Below are 23,619 nucleotides of genomic sequence, written 5' to 3'. Positions count from 1 at the left end.
GATTTTTTAACCTCTCATTGTCTCACCAATCACACCTAACCATGGAGCGCAACCAATTACCACCTCCGTTTTCTCCACCAAGCGCACTGCTGCTGATCGAGTGTTGTTCACTGCCGCGTCGTTTGCCGTGTATTTGTTTGCAGTTGCATCTTTAGTAATGGAGTCGATTGCCATCACCATTGCGACGCTGCTAGAGTGTTGTTCACCACTGCTCCGTTTGCCTCCACCGTTGTGTTGCCGTGATCAATCAAAAGACCTGTATATGGGTTTGGACAAAATACATGATTTCTTTTTTCCAATCTACCTAGAAGAAAAGGAGTATTTTTTTTTTTGGTTACAAGAAGAAAAGGAGTATGACTTATCATTCCATCACATCGGCTGCTATCAAATCTAAATATGTTCTTAATGAGAGAGAACGAATAAAATAAAATGGAAAATTATACCGTTCCCTCAAATCTCAATTCCTTGTTTTATCTTTTCCCAACAGCTAAAACAAGATAAGGTCATAATGATTCCTCGTGTGGGGCATTTACAAACTTGATGCTTTACTTGAATGGAGAGCAATCAAGTCAAAACAAAGCTCATCTTTTACAGCATAGCTAATCAATTCCTTCTGGTAAAACTGGGCTATAATTACGACAGATGTAATATGAAATGAGAAATTGGAATTGATATGTTTTTTCATGTTGGGGGACAACCCCACTAGACAGTAAATAGGCAGCCACTGCGCAAGAAGATGAATAGATATGTTTTTTCATGCTGGGGTGAGTAATCTATATATATGTAATTCTAGCATTAAATCGACACGACATAACTATCATCATTAGTTCTTGAGATTAGATAATAATATTTTATTCAATAAACAGTTTCATAGTTTCATGTCAATGAGCCAACAATAGAAAATAAAGGAGTGAATTTGTTACTTTTGCACAAAAACAACAATTGTTTGGAGTGATAGTCAATTTTATCCTAAAAGTGCGTGTTGGTTAAATTAGTTTCTAAACTTGGAAAATATCTCTCATATTGTTTGATGATGCAAATCGCCACTCATGTTAGTCCTTGTAGCTTCAAACGTCAACTAGCGTTAATGTTGGGGCTGATGTGCTAATTAAGTGCAACTTGGATGCTAATATGGTCTCTAAACTTGTCAATTTGGTCCTTGAGAGTCAATGGTTCTGACAATGGCTTTTCCTAGGAAATGGTTGATCGGCGGAAAGGTTGACATCCAACGTAGTGGAGATTCTCTCTCAAGAGACATAAGGGTTTCGAGCAATGGGATTTTCGGGAGTTCCGACAGATTTGGACAGTGTGGTTATGGACTTATGGTTGGGCAATCGTAACACTGCAAGACTTCCGGAGGTGACCATGAGGTGACTTGGCCTGGTTCTGGATCAATGGTGTTGGTGACCTATCGTGAAGGTTTGGTGGAGGAGGTCTTGGTCATGGAATGTGCATTACAAGAAAATACTGAATTAATGACAGTCCTACAAGGCTACAACCCTTGCAAAATCTCCCTACAGGTTGTTCATAGCGTGTTATTTTTAAAAAATAAACTTACAACAGATTAAATCGTCGATAATTTGACGATAATATTTTTTTTGTGGGATTAGTTACCGTCAAATTACAAACGGCTTTACCGATGAAAAAAACTGTCAGGAAATTCAAAATTTGATATTTTTTCCTATCAATAACTTGGTAGACTTAAAATTTTGAAAACTTATTACCGATGGAAAAAACCGTCGGGAATTTCAAAATGTGAAATTGTCGGCTGCCAATAACTTGGAACTTTAAGAAATTCGAAAATTTATTAACGACGGGAAAAGCCGTCAGTAATTTCAAAATTTGAAAGTGCCTCCTACCAATAATATGGCTGGCTTTAAAAAATTCAAAAATTTATTAGCGACGGCTAAAACCGTTGGTAATGTATAAGTATCTCGAAAAAAGTCTTTGGTAAGCTATCGACTACGCGTTTGCAAACCACCTTACTCACACTTCACTCTCCTCCACTTTCTTCATTTTCTTATAAATTATATATAAATAATGGTTATCTTGAAAGAAAACAAGGCTCCTTTTGTTGCATATAAGAATGTCACCTCAATATTTTTATTCGCAACGAAATTTTTATTCACAATAAAATGAGTTTTTTGTGCTTACTAAATTAATTACCGATGAAAAAAGGCGGCGGTAATTTAGTGACGAAAAAAACTGTCTGTAATTTAGCGATGGAAAAATCTATTTGTTACTCCCTCTGTTCCTTTTTAAGTGTCGTTTTAGAAGATTTTTTTGTTCATTTTTAATTGTCATTTTGATGTTTTAAGATTACAATTTGTCAATTATACCCTTACTTTTTCACTAACTCCACTTCACATTTTCCATAAAATTCTCCTTTCTCAATAACTATGAAGAGTTTTATAACTTTATGATTGAATGAAAGTAGTAAAATGATATGAGAGTGGAAAAAAACTAACAATCCACTATCTTGGTTGGAGAGCTTTTATTACTTTATGATTGGATGTGAGAGAGTAGAATGGGAAAAAATACTCTAACAATCCACTATCTTAGTTAGCGAGATTTGTGCTAAAACGACACTTAAAAAAGAACGGAAGATAGCAACTAAAAAACCGTCAGGAAGTCAGTGAGAAAAAAAACTATCGGTAATTAACGACGGAAAAGGCCGTCAGGGGTTCAAATTTTTCAAATGAACATATCGGTAAAAATATAATTAAAAACAACTTTAATATGTTTATACATCTGAAATTATACAAGTTAAAGTTGTGCAAATAGGTGGGTCTTTGGTGCAAATAGGTGCAAAACTTAGTCTACTAGCTAGTATAATTTAAAATTTTCAGAGGGTTCAAAAAAAATTTATATAAGAAATTAAGTGCAATAACCAAGTGAGGTGGTGTAGTGGTTCAGCATTCCATCATTTAAGCAAGTGGTTTGGGGTTCGAATCTCAACTCTTCCGAATAGAAAAAACTCTTTGGCCAGCCCCTACCACTTAGTGCGCTGACCGTGGGACGAGAGATTAGTCTCACGACTGTCGGCTGTGGGATACCTTGGTCAAGACAAAAAAAAACATACATGTCCCAATAATTGTATTTAAATTACTTTCGTATGAAACAAAATAATTGTATTTAAACGGTGCTGTGAATCAATTCCCCTCGATTTCAAACAGCCAAACACTGTGCAAGCAAGGACTGTACTGATAGTGCCTCTGCCCAATCCCATCTCGACAACAATTTTGAAGAAACCACCCTGGTTTTACAAAACCACCATTCTCCATCCGTTTTTTCCACTTTCTGCTCTTTCCTTTTTTTTTTCGTATACTAGCCAATGATTTTTCTTTTTCAGTCTTATCACACACCTATCTATATATATTAGTAAAGCAGACTTGAAAAAATAGTGTCATTTCAATTAATTACATTGAGCTATAAGTATTAAACACTTGAAAAATTGCATTAAACATATTAACAATCTATTTTAATTTCCATTTTCAGTTACTTAAGTTAAATTAAATCATTTTTTAGTCTTTATTCACTGTACTGCAGAATTTAACTTTTCAATGTGGTCAACAGAGATTTCAATACACTTTGCACACGTATGAGTTTCTCAATGAGGACATTACAGAAATTATTCCAACGGAATTCCCTTCAGCTGCTCAAGTGAATCTTTCTCACTATTGGAATTTTGAGCACACTTTTTCAATAACAAGTTAATTGAAATTAATACGCTGTACAAATATAAAACTGACTACATAGCACTAAATGAAAATGGCAAATATGAAACTGACTACAATACTACATAGTGACATTAAAGAAATTATTCCAACGGAATTCCCTTCAGCTACTCAAGTGAATCTTTCTCACTATTGGAATTTTGAGCACACTTTTTCAATGACAATGTTAATTGAAATTAATACACTGTCTCTCAATTTCATCAATTCTGCACAAATCCATAACTTGCCATTTCAAAACAATGAACCACCCTGCAAAAACTGATAAAACTTGGCAATACAAACAGCCTATTCATCTACCTACATTAATTTGAAATAATTGAATTACACTATTGCATATCTCTATATAAACAACTGAAACACACTCAAATCATACATGCCTTAGACTTCAACATCCTACAAGAAAAGAATGGCAACTGTCACAGGCTATTTCAACAAGTATGTCATTTTTTCATCACATTAGAAAAAAAAAATTGTCCTTATTGCATATTACTCATTTCTTATTATTTCTTTGTTTCAGGAGAGAATCAAGGCAATATAGCAAACCAACTTCATCAGAAATTGCTGCTCTTATAGTTGGAGATTTTGGAAATTCTAATGGAAAAAGAGATGTAATAATAAAACACAAAACTATGGGGTTCCAAAGGATAACTGAATTACATCCTTCTTTGATGGCCATGCAGTACCCATTGTTATTTCCCTATGGTGAGGATGGATTTCACTTGGAAATTCCATATTCTCAAAAGAATGGAAGAAAGCGAGAGAATGTGACAATAAGAGAATATTATGCATATCAAATACAACAAAGAAGCTTGGAAGGAAAGACTCTCATCTCTGCAGGAAGATTATTTCAACAATATATTGTTGATGCTTTCACAGCTATAGAAGAAGATCGGTTGCGATGGGTAAGAAAAAATCAAACAAAGCTACGCACCGAATTGTACAAGAATGTATGTGATGCAGTTGTTCGTGGAGATACCATAGCGGCTGTTACTGGTAAAAGAATGGTATTGCCCTCATCTTTTACAGGCGGGCCACGATATATGGTCCAAAACTATCAAGATGCTATGGCCATATGCATACATTTTGGGAATCCAGATATTTTCATGACATTTACTGCTAATCCAAAATGGCCTGAGATCCAATATATGCTTGATAAAATTCTGGGACAACTCCCTCAATCCAGACCAGACATCATCACTAGAGTTTTCAAGCTCAAACTTGATCAACTCATAAAACACGTAGTGCAAGGACAACATTTTGACAAAATAATATCAGGTAAAGATCCTTACTTTTAAACTTAACTCCATCAACTACACTACACTACACATACCTTTTATCCCTATTAAGTATTTAAAATTCTTAGTTAAAACAATATTTTATAATTTAAATAATATATTCTTTAATAATATATATATACATATGAATATCATTGTCATTAAATATACATGTTTAAAAACAAATTACACTTCTTTATAAATATATATACATATATGTGTTTGTATAACAAATAAAATGGACATTCTATTTTAATCTAATATTTTCTTTTTCAGCATTATACACCATAGAGTTCCAAAAGAGAGGACTTCCTCTTGCTCAAATTCTTCAATGGCTTCATCAGAAAAATAAGTACCCAACAGCACAAGACATAGATAAGATAATAACAGCAGAATTACCATCTGAAACAAAAGATGCAGAGGGTTTTAATGTTGTCACACAGTTAATGGTGCATGGACCATGTGGAGAAGCAAACAAAAATTCACCTTGCATGGTTGATGGTTTTTACAGCAAAAATTATCCAAAAAGGTACAGCCCTGAAACAACGATTGATAAGGATGGATTTCCTACCTATAAAAGAAGGGACGATGGAAGACATGTCCAAAAAGGAGACATCAGGTTAGACAACCGCTATGTCGTTCCTTATAACCGAGATTTGTTACTCAGATTTTAAGCACACATAAATGTGGAATGGTGCAACAAGTCAAGAGCCATAAAGTATCTTTTTAAATATATCCACAAAGGCCCTGATGGTGCAACTGTGCTAATAGAAGATAATGTGTCTCCCAAAAACACACAAACACCACTCAAGATAACAGAAGTTAATGAAATCAAAACATACTTGGATTGCAGGTATATTCATCTGTTTAAGTCTTTAAATTTATGCTAATTATCAATGTCAATTTTGATTAACAAAAAAAAATTATTTTAAACACTTGAAAATATTATATGCAGGTATGTTTCCGCATGTGAGGCATGCTGGAGAATTTTTTATTTTGATATACACTACAGAACTGTGGCAGTTACCAGATTAAGCTTCCATTTGCCCGGTGAGAACTCGATCACTTCAAGAGATTCAGAGCGATTGTCAAATGTCATTACAAGAGAAGGAATTGAAGACACTATGTTCACGGAATGGATGAGAATGAATTCAATCCACCCCTATGCAAGAAAGTTAACATATTTAGAATTCCCCACCAAATTTGTTTGGGATAAACAAAGCAAAATATGGAAAATAAGGAAGGTCGGAACCACAATTGGCAGAATTTATTATGCACACCCAACATCAGGTGAAAGATATTACTTGAGAATTCTATTAAATATTGTTCGGGGGCCACAAAACTACGAAGAAATCAAGACGGTAGGTGGCATGACACATGCATCTTTCAAACAAGCATGTAATGCTCTAGGTCTCTTGGATGATGATAAGGAATTGAATGAAGCATTGGCTGAATCAGGGCATTGGGCAACAGGTTTCCAACTGCGGGACTTATTTGTCACTCTGCTCCTTTTTGCAGAAGTGACAAATGTCAAGGAATTCTGGGAGAAGAATTGGCAATTGTTGTCAGAGGACATGCTCTACAACAAAAGGCGATTATTTCATCACTTCGGTTTGCAGCTAACTGAACAACAAATTCAGACATACTGCTTGATTGAAATTGAGAAACTTTTGATCAAGAATGGAAAGCAGCTAATTGATTATGATGGAATGCCATTACCAAAAAAAACAACAATAGAAGGCTTCGATAATAGACTTATTCGAGAAGAGCTTAATTACAATATTCAGGAATGAGAAGAGGAGCATGAAAGATGCCACCCATTACTAAATGAGCAGTAAAGAGAAATATACAATCATGTTATAGATGTTGTGACAAGTAATACAGGAGGACTCTACTTTGTTTACGGCCATGGAGGTACCGGAAAAACCTTTCTCTATAGGACAATCATTGCAAGGCTCAGGGCTGCAAAGAAAATTGTGCTTGTTGTTGCTTCATCAGGTAATTAAATACTTAATACCTTATTCTTTTCTAAACATAATATTCATTCAATTGAATCATTCAAATATATCATAAATTCTTAATCTATATAAGACAAATCAACAACATAAAAAAACCCAACACAAAAAATACAATTTACAAAACAAGATATAATATGCAGAGATAGACTGTAAGAAACTACTCCTTAGAATGCAGAGATAGACCGGAAAAAATACTTAGGAATATTGGTGAGATAAGTTACCTCGGCGGTGTCGTCGAAGATGAACTCGCCCAGGTTCCTGTTGAAGCCAAGACACACTGTCCCACATCATCTCTCACCACGCCACCACAAATGTAAGTATGAAACCAGAGAAATCAACAAAAACCCAAAACCAATCAAATTCTATCTGAACCTACAACTGACCCCTTTTCTTCCATTCCCTTAACAGATTATCTTTCATTTTCTTATGTGGTCCGTTCGTTCATCATGTACTATAATCACATTAAAATTAACAGAGTAAAGATTCCCTCTTAGATACAATGTAAAAGTGTGGTGAATTGTGGAAAGCTGAGAGTGGAGAGGGACAAACCTGATTTTGGGATAGACCAGTCTGTGTTGCCAACAGATGCTTATCTGCATCGCTCGGGTACCTGAGAAAGAGACCAGAAAATGACATCAGTTTCCTTCCCCTTTACTATAAGCCCTTACCTGACCATTTAAACCTTTCTTTCTGTCCCTTCGCTTGCTGGGCGCGAGAATCTAAGATTAAGAAAGAAAGATCTACACTCCTACCATGGTGGGTATCGGTGGCCATGATTAGATGAAGGATTGATTAGGGTTAGGGAGAGACAATACAAATCAAAGTACACCGCCATGTTTGTTGAGATCGACCACGAATTGGGAGAGAGGAGCTCAATTTTCTTCTTGATTTCCCCCTTTTACAGCCACAAATTTGATAGACCATAAATTTCATGTTTCTCACTTTGAGCCCTATTCACGTGATTTTCCCCTTTTGTTGATCTTTTACTTTTGTGTTTTAAATATAAACAAAATTATGAATTAGATTATTTAAAATATTAAAATATAATCAATTATATGTTTTTTAAGGGGTTATTATGTACTTTAGAAATACATACTTTTCTTTAATGATTTCTAGCCGTAAAAAAAGTATTTGATAAAAACTAACACATCATAACTATTCCAAATTTCAAAAAAAATCATAAAAAATTATGGCAATTTAAACTTAATATCATTAAAAAATATTTAATTCACTTTATTAACAAGACGCCACCTTGATTAGCAGGAAAGTTTACAAATAGAAACTTATATAAAGTGAATTTGAATCATACATAAAAGCTTATCATTTTATCATAACTTTTTAGGCTTATCCTTCTTTAACACAATGTCTAGGTACCATACCACTAAGTTTTATATTTTCGCGGTCAAGTTGTTAAATACATAGTTAAAATGTTACAAGTATAATTACTCAGTGGAAGAATCTGATGATCCAATTTGTTACTTTTTTGACGTTGATGATCCAGTTTTTTTTGTTAAATTAAAAGAACAAACTGGAAAATTTAAAATAAATTAAAATTATATAATTTAAAATATTAGAATATAATCTATTATGTATTTTTTAAAGGATTATTATGTATTTTGCAAATACTTTCTTTTTTTAATGATTTGCTAAAAAAATAAAACTTCATAACTATTCCAAATTTTAAAAAAAAATCATAGTTAATTTTACCAATTTAAAATTAATATTATTTCAAAATAATTACTTCGCTATAAGACGCTTTCTTGAAAAGAATTTTAACCTTTAACACACCCGTTTCAAACATGATACTTCAAAGAGAGAATCGGTGGTTGAACCAAAAAATATAATTTTTGATCTAGAAATTGTTTTCCCATAATGAAGTATTGCACTATTAATTTATGTTAATTCTTATAAACATTGAAAAAAATTAACACACATAAAAACCTATTATGCAAAAAAATAATTTAATTCTTATAAAAATATAACTCCTTCACCCCTCTTTATCTTAATTTCAAGGATTGAATCACTATTACTACCCAGAGGTAGAACAACTCATAGTAGATTTCAAATTTCATTGGATCTTTGAAGAGAGTACATGCTCAATAAAGCAAAATACTCACCTTTGCTCAATTAATAAATCAGACAGATCTGATTATTTGGGATGAAGCACCAATGACTAAGAGATTGGCATTTGAAGCCCTTGATAGAACATTGAAAGACATTGTTGGTTACAAGAACCCTGACAAAGCACTCAAGCCATTTGGAGGAAAGACAACCCTTCTTGGGGGAGATTTCAGACAAATACTACCTGTAATGCCAAAAGGACAAAGACAAGACATAGTCCAATCATGTATTAACAGGTCTTACTTATGGGACCACTGCAAGATCTTTATGCTGTCCAAAAGTATGAGAGTCAGTGATAGTTCATCATCTTCACGACTTAGTTCATTGGCATATGAATTCAACAAATGGATATTGCAGATTGGTGATGGAAAAATAACAACAATTTGTAGAGAAGGTGAAGATATTCCAACATGGACAAAAATACCAAGCCAGTATCTACTAAAGCCAACATGTGATTCAATTAAACAAATTGTTGATAGCACATATCCAAATTTGCAGAAACAGTTCAAAAATGAAGACTATCCCAGAGAAAGAGCAATCCTCACACCTTTGAATGATACAGTTGATGACATCAATAATTATACTATTCACATGATTGAAGGGACAACAAAACAATACATGAGCTCAGATCAGATAGACAAGGCAACTGATAACATAGTTGAACAAGAAATCATGTACCCGGTAGAGTTCTTGAATACTTTAAGTTTCAACGGATATCCAAACCATTGTTTGGACCTCAAAAAAGTAATGTCAATTATGTTACTCAGGAACATCAATCCAGCCCTAGGATTGTGCAATGGAACAAGACTAATTATTTTACGCCTAGGAGACCGGGTAATAGAGGCAAAAATACTAACGGGAAGCAACATTGGTGCAAAAGTGCTTATACCACGGATAGTTCTGACGAAAAATGATTCCAAGTGGCCTTTTATCTTGAGAAGAAAACAATTTCCAATAAAAGTTTGTTACGCAATGACAATCAACAAAAGCCAAGGCCAGTCATTGAACTATGTGGGATTATATTTGCCAAGACCCGTATTCAGTCACGATCAACTATATGTTGCGGTGTCAAGAGTAACATCACCAAAGGGATTGAAGATACTTATTGTTGAGCAAGACGACACATATGCACAATATACGAAAAATGTTGTGTACAATGAAGTTTTTAATGAACTTCCTCAATGTAATTACAGTTGATATATCTATATATTCTATATTTTTATCAATTTAACAGCTTTTTAACCTTTAAAAAAATAATGAAAAACAAAACTTAAAAACATACCCGTGCAACGCACGGGTTTAATTCCTAGTTTTTACAATAAAGAACCCTTTATATCATTAGAGAGATAATAGAATAAAGACCAGTAGGTGTAGAACACTAATAAGAGATATGAAAAATGAGAGATAAGTGATTAGTGTGATATATGATATGATGTAGTTTAAAGAAAGAAATAGAAAGAAAAAATGTGTTCGGTAGTGTTTGTACTATTTAGTGGTTAATAAATGTATTGAGTGTATATCATTAAAGAAATAGTAAAAGATGAGAAAAATAACCGATAAATGAGATAGTTCATATGAGAAAGAGAGAAAAAAAGGTCATGTAATTGGGCTTTTGCCCTCCAAATTATTAAAAAAAAAAAAAAGAGAGAAAAAAAAATTAGTGTTTTATATTATTTACTGTTTGGTGGTAATATGTATTTGTTATTTTTAATTTATAAAACCGAACCAGGAGAATTCATCACAGTCATGTAATTCGTATGCTCTGGTTCGTTCTAACGTTCTAGAACGATCTAGGTAGCATAGAAATTACAAGGCTCCTCCATGTATATAGTAATGATCAAGAGAAAGAAAAATATATGCTGAGTGAGTATAAATGTATAATAGATATCTAAAAAGGGAAATTGAAGGGTTCATTGGATAAAAAGTGTGTGAATATGGGAAGGGGAAGGGTGCAGTTGAAGAAGATCGAGAACATGGTCAACAGGCAAGTGACGTTCTCAAAGAGAAGGTCTGGTTTGCTTAAGAAAGCTCATGAGATCTCAGTGCTTTGTGATGCTGAAGTGGCTCTCATAGTCTTCTCCAGCAAAGGAAAGCTCTATGAATACTCCAGCGATCCCTGGTACTTAATTATTCACTACTTCATCTTAATTTCTTTGTATATGATTTTCTCATCTATATATGAGATCTGATCGATAATTATATCAATTATAAATATCAAGGGTTATGATAATCACATCATGATAATATTTTGCAATTGTTAAAGTGTGCATACCCAATATGAATGATCGATGCATGCATCCACAATTTTGTAGTAGAAACCTTCAAAACCGTGATGCAGCAGTTGTAATTACACACTGCAATTTAAATTATTGATTTATATATTTATGCCTGCCATTTCTCCAGTTTTCCCTCTTGAACTCTACTGTGCTAGTTTCACTTTTCCCTTAATTTGCTATGTCTTTGATGCACCTGGATACTCAATTCTTGACTTGTCATTATGATTTTTTATTATTTTTTCGGTGTTGGTACTTGCCATTATGATTGAAGTTTGCAACCTTTTTTTTTTTGATATTGAAAGTTTGCAATCTTCATACATACATATCATTGCCCTCTCATATATTTAACTTATATTTCTTTAACTAAACTCGATTGATGTTAAACTTCACTCATTTACGGTGTGTTTGGTTTGAGGGGGAGGGAAAGAAAATATTGGTAGTGGAAAGAAAACACAAACTCCAATGCACCTTCCCCTGTATGGTTTGGAAAGAAAGTTGAGGGAAAGAATGTTTTTTAGTGGGTCCCCCCAAGAAAAACCTTCTGCCCAAAACTGGAAAGAAAAGAGTGGAATGACTAGATTTTGTGTAAATGACCATTGTGTCCCTATTTCTTTTGATTATTCACTTATCTCCTTATGTTTTTTTCTCCGTTAATTTTTTTTGGTTAACTTCTACTTTGTATACCTAAAATCTAAAATGATACTTGCCTTTACCTTTCTATTAGATTTTAAAAATTGTGAATATTTTTAATTCAAAAACATATTTTAAAATGAGATTTGTACTTTATTTGTTAAAAATAAATGTAAATGGTAGAATAGTAATTTGACACAAACTTCTTTTATTTCCTTCCACTTTTTCTTTCACACCAAACAACTTAAATAATCCTCTCCCTTTCCTTTCCCCTTCTTTCCTTTCTCTTTCTTTCCTTCCACTGTTCTTTTCTCTCCCTTTCTTCTCTAACCAAACAGACCCTTAGGATCCCAAGAGAGAGTCAAAGGATAATTTAGCTAGCTAGGCCATGAGCCTAATAATAATGATATGAAGAGAGTAAACAACCATTTTGGTCCTTGATTGTGTTCACTTGTGACGGATTGGTCCTTATATTTTGAAAATGATCGATTTTCATCCTTGAATGTGTTACCGTCGGTCAAGTTGGTCCTTGGTTGTGTTTTCCGTTGGTCCCTCTAACGGAAAAGTCCAAATGGCTTTTTTTATTTTCCATGTAAACGTCCTACGTGGCACGTTTTCATTTTGCCTCCAAAATACAATGTCAAACTAGTCCTTCATTGAATCATTGGTACCAAAATAGTCCCTCAAGCTTCCCCACTCTCTCTCTCTCTTTCCTCCAACTCTTGTTCATCATCATCATGTTCATCTTCTTCTCCAGACTTCATCATCATCAATTCACTATCTTCTTCTTCTTCTTCTTCATTTCAATCACGCCCCTTGCCTCTCATGTTCTCCTTCACCCTCTGTTTCATTCTTCTCCCTTCACCCTATGTGCAGCCCACCACAAACAGAAACAAGGAAATCTTCAATACAACATAACCACAGATTCAATCCCACAGCACAAAAACACTTCATTCAAACAGACAAAACACGAAAAATCCACAGAGCAGAACCACAAACTCCAAAACCAGTAAGCAAAACATGCACACCCACAAAGGGATCCCGTTAGTTATTCAATTTTGAACCTGTAATCAGCAATTTTCAACTTCCTTCAATTCCAAAATCGGTGATATATTAGAAATTATACCATTCCAATTTTCCAATCTAATTCATTCAAATTTAAACCAGTAATCATAGATTTTCAAGTTCCTTGAATTCAAAAATCACAGTTACTGTAAAGATTCCTTTATTTCAATCTAATTCAGAAAATAATCTAACCTAGCAATTCATTCAATTTCAAACAAGTCATCCGCAATCCTCCAACTCGAAAATCGCTAATACCTTTTAAGATTCGATTATTCCAATCTAATCTAACATATAATCGCAAACCTCAGTAATCAACGATTTACAAATTCCTTCAATTAAAAAATCGCAATCACCCTAGAGATTCCATAATTATTCTAATCTAAATCAGCAAATCAAGAGTGCGTGTACACACAGACACAAATACAGAGAGAAACATGTTAAAATCGCGAATCTAACGAGCAAAAGTGAATAGATCTGGAAACCCGAACGGATTTGTAGGCGGCAAGGGTGCTCTCAGCGGCGTCTTTCCTCTCACCGCCGGTCTTGAACTCAGCCACATACCTGTGGTAATCGCCCTTCATCTTAAGGTAGAAGACCTTAGTGTCACCGGAAGCGGCGGCAGGGATGAGGCGGGAGTCGAGAAGCTTGAGGATCCCGTCACAGATGTTGGAAAGCTCAGACTCGATCTTGGATCGGTAGTCACGGTTGATGGAGACGTGATCCTCGTTGTCGCGGCTCTCCTCCTTCTGCTCGATGGAGGAGATGATACGCCAGGAAGCACGGCGAGCGCCGATGACGTTCTTGTAGGCAACAGAGAGGATGAACGTAGGGTGAAGGGAGAAGAATGAAACAGAGGGTGAAGGAGAACATGAGAGGCAAGGGGCGTGATTGAAATGAAGAAGAAGAAGAAGAAGAAGATAGTGAATTGATGATGATGAAGTCTGGAGAAGAACAAGAGTTGGAGGAAAGAGAGAGAGATAGTGGGGAAGCTTGAGGGACTATTTTGGTACCAATGATTCAATGAAGGACTAGTTTGACATTGTATTTTGGCGGCAAAATGAAAACGTGCCACGTAGGACGTTTACATGGAAAATAAGAAAGCCATTTGGACTTTTCCGTTAGAGGGACCAACGGAAAACACAACCAAGGACCAACTTGACCGACGGTAACACATTCAAGGATGAAAATCGACCATTTTCAAAATATAAGGACCAGTCCGTCACAAGTGAACACAATCAAGGACCAAAATGGCTGTTTACTCGTATACATATATGCCCCCAGTCCCAGGTGGTGATCTGAGCATGACCATATAAAACGTACGTGATTTGCTATTTGAAGGAAGCAGCAGCTGATTTGACACGCTCAGCACCAGGCACGAATACGAGAAAGAATCAGAAAAAGTGACCAATCACTGTGACAATACAGTAGTGTCACCTATAAATGCCAATTCAATTACAAAAGCCACTAGCCTATCAGACCCTTCGTTAGTGAATAACAGCTTCATTGACACCTTATACAAGTAGAATAATAAGTAGAATAGAGGTGGAAATAGGAGAGATATATAAAGAAAAAAAATGATAAAATATAAATTTGATAGGTGATATGATTGATAAAGATAAAAAAATATATAGAAAAAAAATAGAGATAAAAAAGAAGCGGAAAAAATATTATGTGTGAAATAGCTCCTACCAATCAAAGCCAAAATGACACTGAGCCACTGAGGAAGTTACTACTGTTGAATAAATTGGGGGGGGGGAATTGAAGAGGTGAGCTAAGGGAAATAAAGGGATTGCAAGGTGAAGGGTAAATGTTCAAATCTTGGTGAATGAACTAATATTTTTTTTTGTTACAAGAGGAAAATTAACAATAAAGAGAAACTACCTAATTGCATCTAAATACAGTGATGCATAAACAAAAGAAGGGGGGTCATTCCACTGTTGAAATGGCGTCCCGATCCTACAGGCTTCCCGAGCTAGAGCATCCGCTGAATTATTCTTGTCCCGCGCAATGTGAACCAAATTGATCTCCTCAAAGGCTACCATCAGCTGTCGAACACGCTGGATCTCTTCACGGTTCCAGAAGTTTGCAATATCATTCCCAGCTTGCAGAAGGGTGACAAGTTCAGCACAATCTGACCAACAAACCAGCTTCCTTAATCCCCTCTTTACTGCAAGCTTCAGGCCCAATTCTAGCGCCAAAACATCTGCCAGGAAAGGACCAGCCTGATTAAAACTATGAGAAATACCAGTTACCCATCTGCCATGCCCATCTCGAACCACAGCTGCACACCCCATCCTTCCAGTGTGAGGATTCCAGCTGCCATCGACTGAAACGCAAGGTGTTTCCGCCGTTGCACTCGTTATCCCGTGTTCATAAACTGCTGAGGTATGCAGCGGTAGCTGCCATGATTCACACCATAGAGTATCATCTCTAAGAATGCATCACAAAGTTCGTGTTTTACCCATACCCAACCTCATACCCACCTAGTGGGTTTTTTTTACGTACCCTGGCCATTGTGGATATTTTTAGCGGGTATCCAATGGGTCCAAGACCCATTGCCATCCCTACTCTCGAAAGTTCGTGTTTCTCACTCAAGATCATTGTATCAAAAATACCTTTAGGTAATTAACGACTCCTTGAGAAATAGTTGCATCCAAGCAAGGGTGTCATCTTAACTCTTGTGGACAATCATGCCTCAAGCATCATTCATCATAAGCAACCAATCATACAATCATGGAAACACAATTGTATATCTGAAAACGGAAATTACCCTCACCTGGCCTTAGGCGTTTTCCTTCAAGTCACGACTCTGATCCGGTCACATCTTAACTCCTCGCACCAACTCCCTTTCCTTCTTCTTTTAGCTCTGGCACAAGCAAGCTCTCGCTCATCGAATCCTTCAATATAAGTATTTAATATTGTCACTCTTCACAACTTAAACTATGACCGAGCTAGGGTTTAAGGTATGCTTCTAAGGGTCCTCATCCAAACATGCATCAATATCACATAGGAAAGTACACAATCAAGACCTTTCCAAAACTCTCTTTACCATAAAACACATGCAAATCATTTTCACTTCCAAAGGTTCATGACCTCAAAATGCAACTCAACAAGCTAGCCTTTTACTAACTCTTCAACTTGGAACACTTGAGATAAAAGCATGAATATATTTCATATAAAATCTCTTCAAGTAAGCTTTCCAGCAAAGTAAACCTTATGAAATTTGAACACTTGTTGATTGATTTAAAAATCAAACACTAGAGCTATCTAAGAGTGAAAACAACAAAATTAAGGGAATCTTGTAGGAAAAACTAGTACTAACACATCCAAAAATTATGAAGATTTTACCACGTGAAGCTTTCATACAAAATTGGTTTAGCCTAATTTGGACTTCTAAAATGAGAGTTATGCATGCGCTCTACAACACAGATTGTAAAGGTGTACCCGACCAGAAATAGAGTTCAACTTCAAGCAACTACTGAGATCAGCCCAGACCTCTAAACATCACACCTTTCACACACAAGGTAGGGCTTCAAGTTAATTTTCATTTAAAATTAGTTTCACTCGATTTGAATCATAATAGAAAGAGTTATGTCATATAGACCACACGCTACTCTACTAAAACAGTTTTACAAACTTTAAGAAAACCCTCAAAACAAAGCCTTTTTCTTAGAAATTCAAAACCCAATTTTCCCCATTCACAAATCTACTTCTGAAGCACGAAATTAAGTTCTTCAAAAGGGAATTTCAAGCCAAAAACCCAATGCATGCACTCGGCCCCTCAAAGTTCCCCGTCAACCAAAGTTTTTCTTTCAATACCATCTTCATCAGATCTGACTTAAATCGCCACTCATATTCTCCTACATCTTCTCAAAGTCAACAGAAGAGTCAAGTAAGTGAGGGCCAGAAACGGCGACAATGTTCTTGACCTAGGTATGATTAGGACAAGACACCCTAAAAGAGCATAAAAGTAGGAAATAAGTCAGAAAATAAAGCTGTCATATCATAAAATGAGAAAAAATACCTTTTGTACAACAAATTACCTCCTTTTTATAGTGGGGGATGGTTTGAAGACCTAATATGTGTAGTCTATTGGGCCTTATAAATCCATGGCCCAATGGTCCTTACATGATAAATATCCTAAGTCTGATACCTACTAGGCGTCCCTTAGCCCCTGAGAGAGAAGGTCACCCCTTTAATTATGTCTTTAGCCGTGGACCACCACATGCTGCCCTTATCTCTCCTTTTCTAGCCTTCCCTTAATCGCTCCATGCCTTAAGTCTGAGCGGGTCCTACAGGACTAGGCCCCGCCCAACCTACTTAAGCTAGCTTAACTTTAAGATTCTTACAAATATATCTTTTAAAAAAAAATATAAACTAATGAGTGTGCATTTTCATTGTCAGTGTAATTGTCACCGGCCACCGATCTGCGTCTCCATAAAGATCAACATAATTCAGAGACACTAAACCTCTATCACCAACACAAAGACAATCAACCTTTTTTTACGTTTCAGGACACCATAATAGAGATTCTAGAGAAACATAATGAGAGAGGATAGATGGCGGTGGTTTTTCTAGAGTTGTATTCGCAGGAACCGATGGGAAGAGGCGCGATCTCACTCTGCTCTAAAGGAAAGGCCACCCTTGATGCAAACCTTGTGCCATTGGCGTGGCATTGTGCCACCGTGAGAAGGAGGTCTCGAAATTAAACTTTTACCGCCGTAAGTAGAAGGAAGGGGGAGAGAGAGGGACAACGACTTCACACCGCCAGAGAAGGCACTAGTGCCGTCGTGTGCTGCTGGAAATGCATCGTTGTTATGGGAAACCATTGTTAGGACAAGAAAATGGTTGAATAGCAAAGAGAAAGAAATGTATAGTCTTTCGGGGGGAAGAGATCAAACCTCATCGCAGAGTTAGATCCATGAAAGTTGTGTCTAGGATCAAACCTACTCTAATACCATGTTTAGAGATAAGCAATGCAAAGAAAAGCAAGAAAAGAAGGAGATAGAAGAGAGGGGAAACAGATGTGCACTAGAGTTTACATTGTAAATAATTAATTTATTAAAATATAAAGTGTTTACTCTATTTATAGTAATGGGTAAAGTCCTAAACCTATTTAAATAGGAAAATAAATAAATCTAACCAATAATCTAAATTAACTAAAATAAGATGATGATATGATATAAGATACTCTTAAATATGACGAACATATCATATATATTTTTCACACCTTCTAAGAATTCATTTCTATAATTTGTGTAAATAGACTGTTTAAAATTTTTAGAACTCTCTTTATGCAAATCTTTCTCTTTTTTGCTTACCTTAATTGATTTAGTTTTTAGATACCAACTTAACTGGCCATCAGTTAACGGGTGGTTGGTTGAAGTAGTACATGCTTGATTCCCCTTAACCAATGTCTTGAGTTCGAGTCTTGTGGACAGAAAAAAACCCCGCTTTGAGAGTTAGTCCACCATAATGTGGTTGTTACCGGCTCGAACAGGATTGTCTCCGAAGGAGGACAACTATCTTATCTTGCAAAAAAAACCTACTTAATGGGCTGGGAATGAAGATTCCACCATCTAGCTAGCTAGCCTTTTTTCTCACACAAGTTAATGAATAACTGCTTTCACTAATTTGGTTCAATAACTATTCGCTTTCAACAGTAGTTCTGATTCTGAAGGTTTCCCTGCATTAGTTATTCAATCTTTGCTCATTTTTGCTTTCCCTTTGTCGACAGTATGGAAAGAATTCTTGAACGATATGAGAGGTATTCATATGCGGAGAGGAAAATTGCCGCGAATGATCCACCACAAAATGTATGACACCTTCTCCTACTCCTATGATTCAAACCTCAACTCACTTTATTTATCAAATAATATTGATGTTAATCGGACATTAATTTTTTTTACTTATTAAACCAACTCATTTCTTAATTTGCATTTTATTTAGTAGTATACTTCTATTATCATCTTCTTATTGATTATATGTATAAGTTCATAAAGACATTTCCAACTGATCCACGGCGTTCAATTCATATCCTTCTTTATTGCCATTCTTAAATCAACTGCATGTCTATAGCAACTTCTCTTTGCTAGAGATATTTACTTGAATCAGAACACTAATTTAATTCTACATTTTGATAGGAAAATTGGACTCTAGAGCATGCAAAGCTCAAAGCAAGGTTTGAAGTCCTTCAGAGAAATCAAAGGTATATATTAAAATAAGTATGAGCTAGTGGCTATGTTGTGAAAAATATGTAACATCAATAGAGTTTGCTGCTGTATTTTACAGGAATTTTATGGGAGAAGAACTTGATGGCCTTAGTATCAAAGAGCTTCAGAATTTGGAGCATCAGCTTGATTCCGCTCTCAAACACATTAGATCACGAAAGGTAAAACCATGCAGCGCTAACCCAGAGCTTCGGTTAAGTAGTTTTAAGTTAATGTGAGTCATTGTGACAGTTAACTATATATAACTTGCATGCAGAACCAACTCATGCATGAATCTATTTCAGAGCTTAATAAGAAGGTACGCTCTTCTTTCTTTCATTTTGTTATCTTATTTTGGACAAATAATCGTTGACCGTTGTGCGGTAGAACACGTGTGGTTGGTTTAAGTGGTATGTGTTTGATATTTTCAAAGCAATATTTCGAGTTCGAGTTTTGTAAATTTGGAGAGTTATAATTAAGTTCCACTATTATGATGTGAATGTTTTCGCCTTGAAGAGAATTGCTTTTCTATGGATGATATCTGTAAGAAGAAAAAGAACAATTTTTCCTTCTCCTCTATATGATCAGTTGCACATGTTTCTTCTACTACTAACACATGTAACTATGTAAGCATAAATTGGAATCCATACATGATTATAGAACACCAAATAGAATGAGATAGATTGCGTACCTAACAAATCATGAACGGAATAAGAATTCTTGTTTTTATCACTGGATCTTGTGACAGTCAAGTGAAAAGTGACTAGGGCTTCTTCTGTATCTCACCCTTCCTTTCACAGCTATCAATGGGGCAAGCTGTGGAGCCAGATTAGATCTGTGATTACAGAGGGGACCTAACCAATATATATTTAACCCTAGTTCCTTCCCATTATGGGCTTATGAGTTAAGACTTACACTGTAGCCCACACTAATCAATTACAGATATACAAGCTCAAAATATAGATCACTTAAATAATTAAGTTGGCTTACATATACACCATAAATTTGGATCATGAATTAGATAAAAACTACAATTGATTGAAGCCCACAAGAATTAATAAATAATTCTTACAACACATTACAACGTGTTAGAATATGTTTCTTATCGGCTAAAACTAATTTGCAGAAAAGTATTTTTCACGATTTTTTTTTTGTCGACATCGTAGACAAGGTGATTTTTTATTGTTATTTATATATATGTTCTTATAAAATTTAGTTAAAAATTAAGGATGCTTGTAAATTTGTAATGTAATTAATTTCAATTATAAACATTAGAATTGTAAAATTATTAAACTTTTAATTTATACTTTAGACCACTTGCACAATTTTTGGATCATCAATTGTACAACACAATGCAATTTGTCATTTTGTATCTACAAGTTTTTTTATGCTCGACAAATGCAGGATAAGGCCCTCCAGGAACAGAACAACTTGCTATCGAAGAAGGTAATTAATTATATATAAATAGTTTCAATTCCTTAATATATAGCTCCCGTAAACTGCTTAGTGTCGTTTAATTTGGATCATATATACTCACTTTACATTACCTCATGATCTGAGTGAAAACTAGATAAAAGAGAAAGAGAAGGTAGCGGCTCAACAGGCACAACTGGAGCGACATAGTGATGATATAGATCATCTTACATCCTCTGTCCTTGTACCTCTGCAATTGGAAACCTTGAATATTGGGTAATTAAGTGTATCTAATTACTTCATAATTGTCTTTCTTTATTTTGAAGGATGAACATGTATTTGTGTATGAATTTGCTTCTTTCCTTTACTAATTATATGATGAGCATATAATTAAGGTGCACTATGCTTCATGACTTCAAGATATTAATACTAAGCGGTTTACTTGATGTAGAGGCTCCCTACAAGGCACAAGTGATGGAAGAGATAATGAAGCAACCACAACTCAAACCCAAGCTAACTCCCTTCTTCCACCATGGATGCTTCGACCTATGAATGAATAGTAAACTACATACACTTACACGACTTTCCGTATGTTAAAGACGAACATGCATGGTTATTAATTATTGGCTAATTAGTATATAAGAAACCTACCCTAAATGATGTAAAAATGTTCAACTATATCAAATGCCTTTCAATGACTAAAAGCTAGATATAATTTTTATGTAATTTGTCTGCATATATGGTTACATTACAAAGTTAATTGGTTTTAAGTTAATTGTATGGCTTTGTCTATATACCAGCCTATGTTTTTCTCCATAACATATCAGTATTGTAATTACCCAAGTATCATGTAATCACATATACTATATGGCATGACAAATGAGTTGCATGCCACATAAAATGACAATTTGGATGTGATTACAAATTTTTGAAGACTATATGGTGCCTTATATTTGGTAAGGAAACAATCAACAAAAAAAAATCAATTTTGAAAGACCATTATGTAACACCCCGATTTTGGTGGCGTCACTTTAGTAACCAAAAATCAAATAAAGCAGAAAAGTAGGTATATTTTTTTTTCGTTTTGTTTAAATAAAAAGACTTGTCGAAATAAAGACTCAACTCAATCGCGATTAACAGCGACTAACATACAATGTAAGTACAGCCCTCGCTGCAACTAAAAACATCGTCACAAGTGTCCTCAAGTGACGGAAAGTAACTGAAAGTGGTGCCCGCAGGAAAATAAGTGCGACAAATAGTCAGAGTCATAACCTTTATAAATACAGTCCTCCAAGAAAGTATGTCAGCCCAGAACGGCCTCCAAAAGACCTCCTACATCCGACAAACTCCTTGTGATTCTCATGGAAGAGAACCACACAACAAGCTAATAGTCGGGGACCTACCTTGCCCCAAAATAAGAAATGACAATCAAAGCTATGACAAGGACACCCAATATACTACACCCCTAACATCGACCCTCATCCGATCCTGCATGAAGTCCGGTTCCACGTCGAAGGCTCAGTAGTAGTCATTTCGCTCCGGGTCCTCCCTAAACGACGAACCATCACGAATCAGCTGTTGAACGTCTGGCAGCAGGCCGACCGCCCAAACACAAACATGAACACAAAGCCAAGGCGCGAGGGTCAACTCACAGAATATGATAGATAATACAAGCAATATGTGAAGAATAAGGGGGTATATACATATATGTTGTATATATACATATAAGTTCTGCATTGCCTACCCTAAGGTATATACATGGCATGTTATCGAATCTATAGTAACAACACAATATTCAATATCTCAACAATTCAACAAATAACATAACGATGTTCACCAATATCAAATCATCAAAATCTCAACATATGAAGTTAGGTGATAAGGTTAGTCAAACAATGTATCGTCCTCCCAACGCACAAGTGTCTAACTAAACAAATGTTCCCTGTCGTTTGCCCTAGGGTAAACGACGATGAAATCTCACGCTTCCATGAAGTCTCACGCTTCAATGGAGTCTTAAGCTTTCACGAAGTCTCACGCTTCAGTGAAATCTCACACATTCATGAAGTCTCACGCTTCAGTGAAGTTTCACGCATTCACGAAGTCTCACGCTTCAGTGAAGTTTCGCGCCTTCATGAAGTCTCCCCCTTCAATGAAGTCCCACACCTTCACGAAGTCTCACGCTTCAGTGAAGTTTCACGCCTCCGCAAAGTCTCCCGCTTCAGCGAAGGTTCCAGTCTCCACGAGGTCTCCCGCCTCAGTGAAGTTTCTGCTTTCACAAAGTCTCACGCTTCAGTGAATTTACACACTTTCACGAAGTCTCACGCTTCAGTGAAGTTCCATGCTTTCACGAAGTCTCACGCCTCAGTGAAGCTTCTCGGCTCATCATTTGGATGGCTAAATAAACTACTCAAAAGCGAAGGTGTACCAATGTACTTGGAAACTTATAGTTCCCCAGCTTATCCTTTAGACAGCCAAACAACAAACTTCTCATCGAGCGAAGAGTACCAGCATACTCAGAAACTTATTAGTTTCCCGGCTTATCTTTTAGATAGCCGAACAATAAAACTGCTCATCGAGCAAAGGAGTATCAACGTACTTAGAAACTTATTATTTTTCCCAAAACTTGGATTCGGCGACACTTCTCATTTTCCAAAACTAATATCCAAGCCCTAAGCTTTCATCTGACATTGTTATCATTATTTAAAGGGTTCAGAGGTTGTTTAGTGTATTATGAATTTTCCTTGTAAAATAGTTTCCATTTAGGTTGATCTCTAATCTTATAAGTTTAAAAGATCCCATCATCCCAAGTAATTCACAGAGAAGGTCTCGATCCATTAAACAATAACAAGGCCCGAACCTCCGTTCGTCCCGTCAAA

At 35.6% G+C, this 23,619-nt stretch overlaps 1 protein-coding gene and 1 pseudogene across 1 annotated transcript; both read left to right on the top strand.

Annotated features, from left to right (window-relative positions):
• Nucleotides 1-1,272: 1,272 nt before the first annotated feature.
• On the top strand, nt 1,273-10,347 carry LOC130736812 (uncharacterized; annotated as a pseudogene).
• A 547-nt stretch (nt 10,348-10,894) lies between these two features.
• On the top strand, nt 10,895-21,544 carry LOC130733472 (truncated transcription factor CAULIFLOWER A). The gene is made up of 8 exons (XM_057585721.1): nt 10,895-11,269; nt 18,859-18,937; nt 19,265-19,329; nt 19,413-19,512; nt 19,608-19,649; nt 20,735-20,776; nt 20,901-21,019; nt 21,195-21,544. The coding sequence occupies exons 1-8, from the start codon at nt 11,085-11,087 to the stop codon at nt 21,301-21,303; spliced, it is 741 nt and encodes a 246-aa protein (XP_057441704.1). The 5' UTR covers nt 10,895-11,084; the 3' UTR covers nt 21,304-21,544.
• The last annotated feature ends 2,075 nt before the right edge of the window (nt 21,545-23,619 follow it).

The sequence above is a fragment of the Lotus japonicus genome, chromosome 1, assembly GCF_012489685.1.
Source record: "Lotus japonicus ecotype B-129 chromosome 1, LjGifu_v1.2".
Taxonomy (NCBI): Eukaryota; Viridiplantae; Streptophyta; class Magnoliopsida; order Fabales; family Fabaceae; genus Lotus; species Lotus japonicus.
This window is presented reverse-complemented; position numbering and strand designations above follow the sequence as displayed.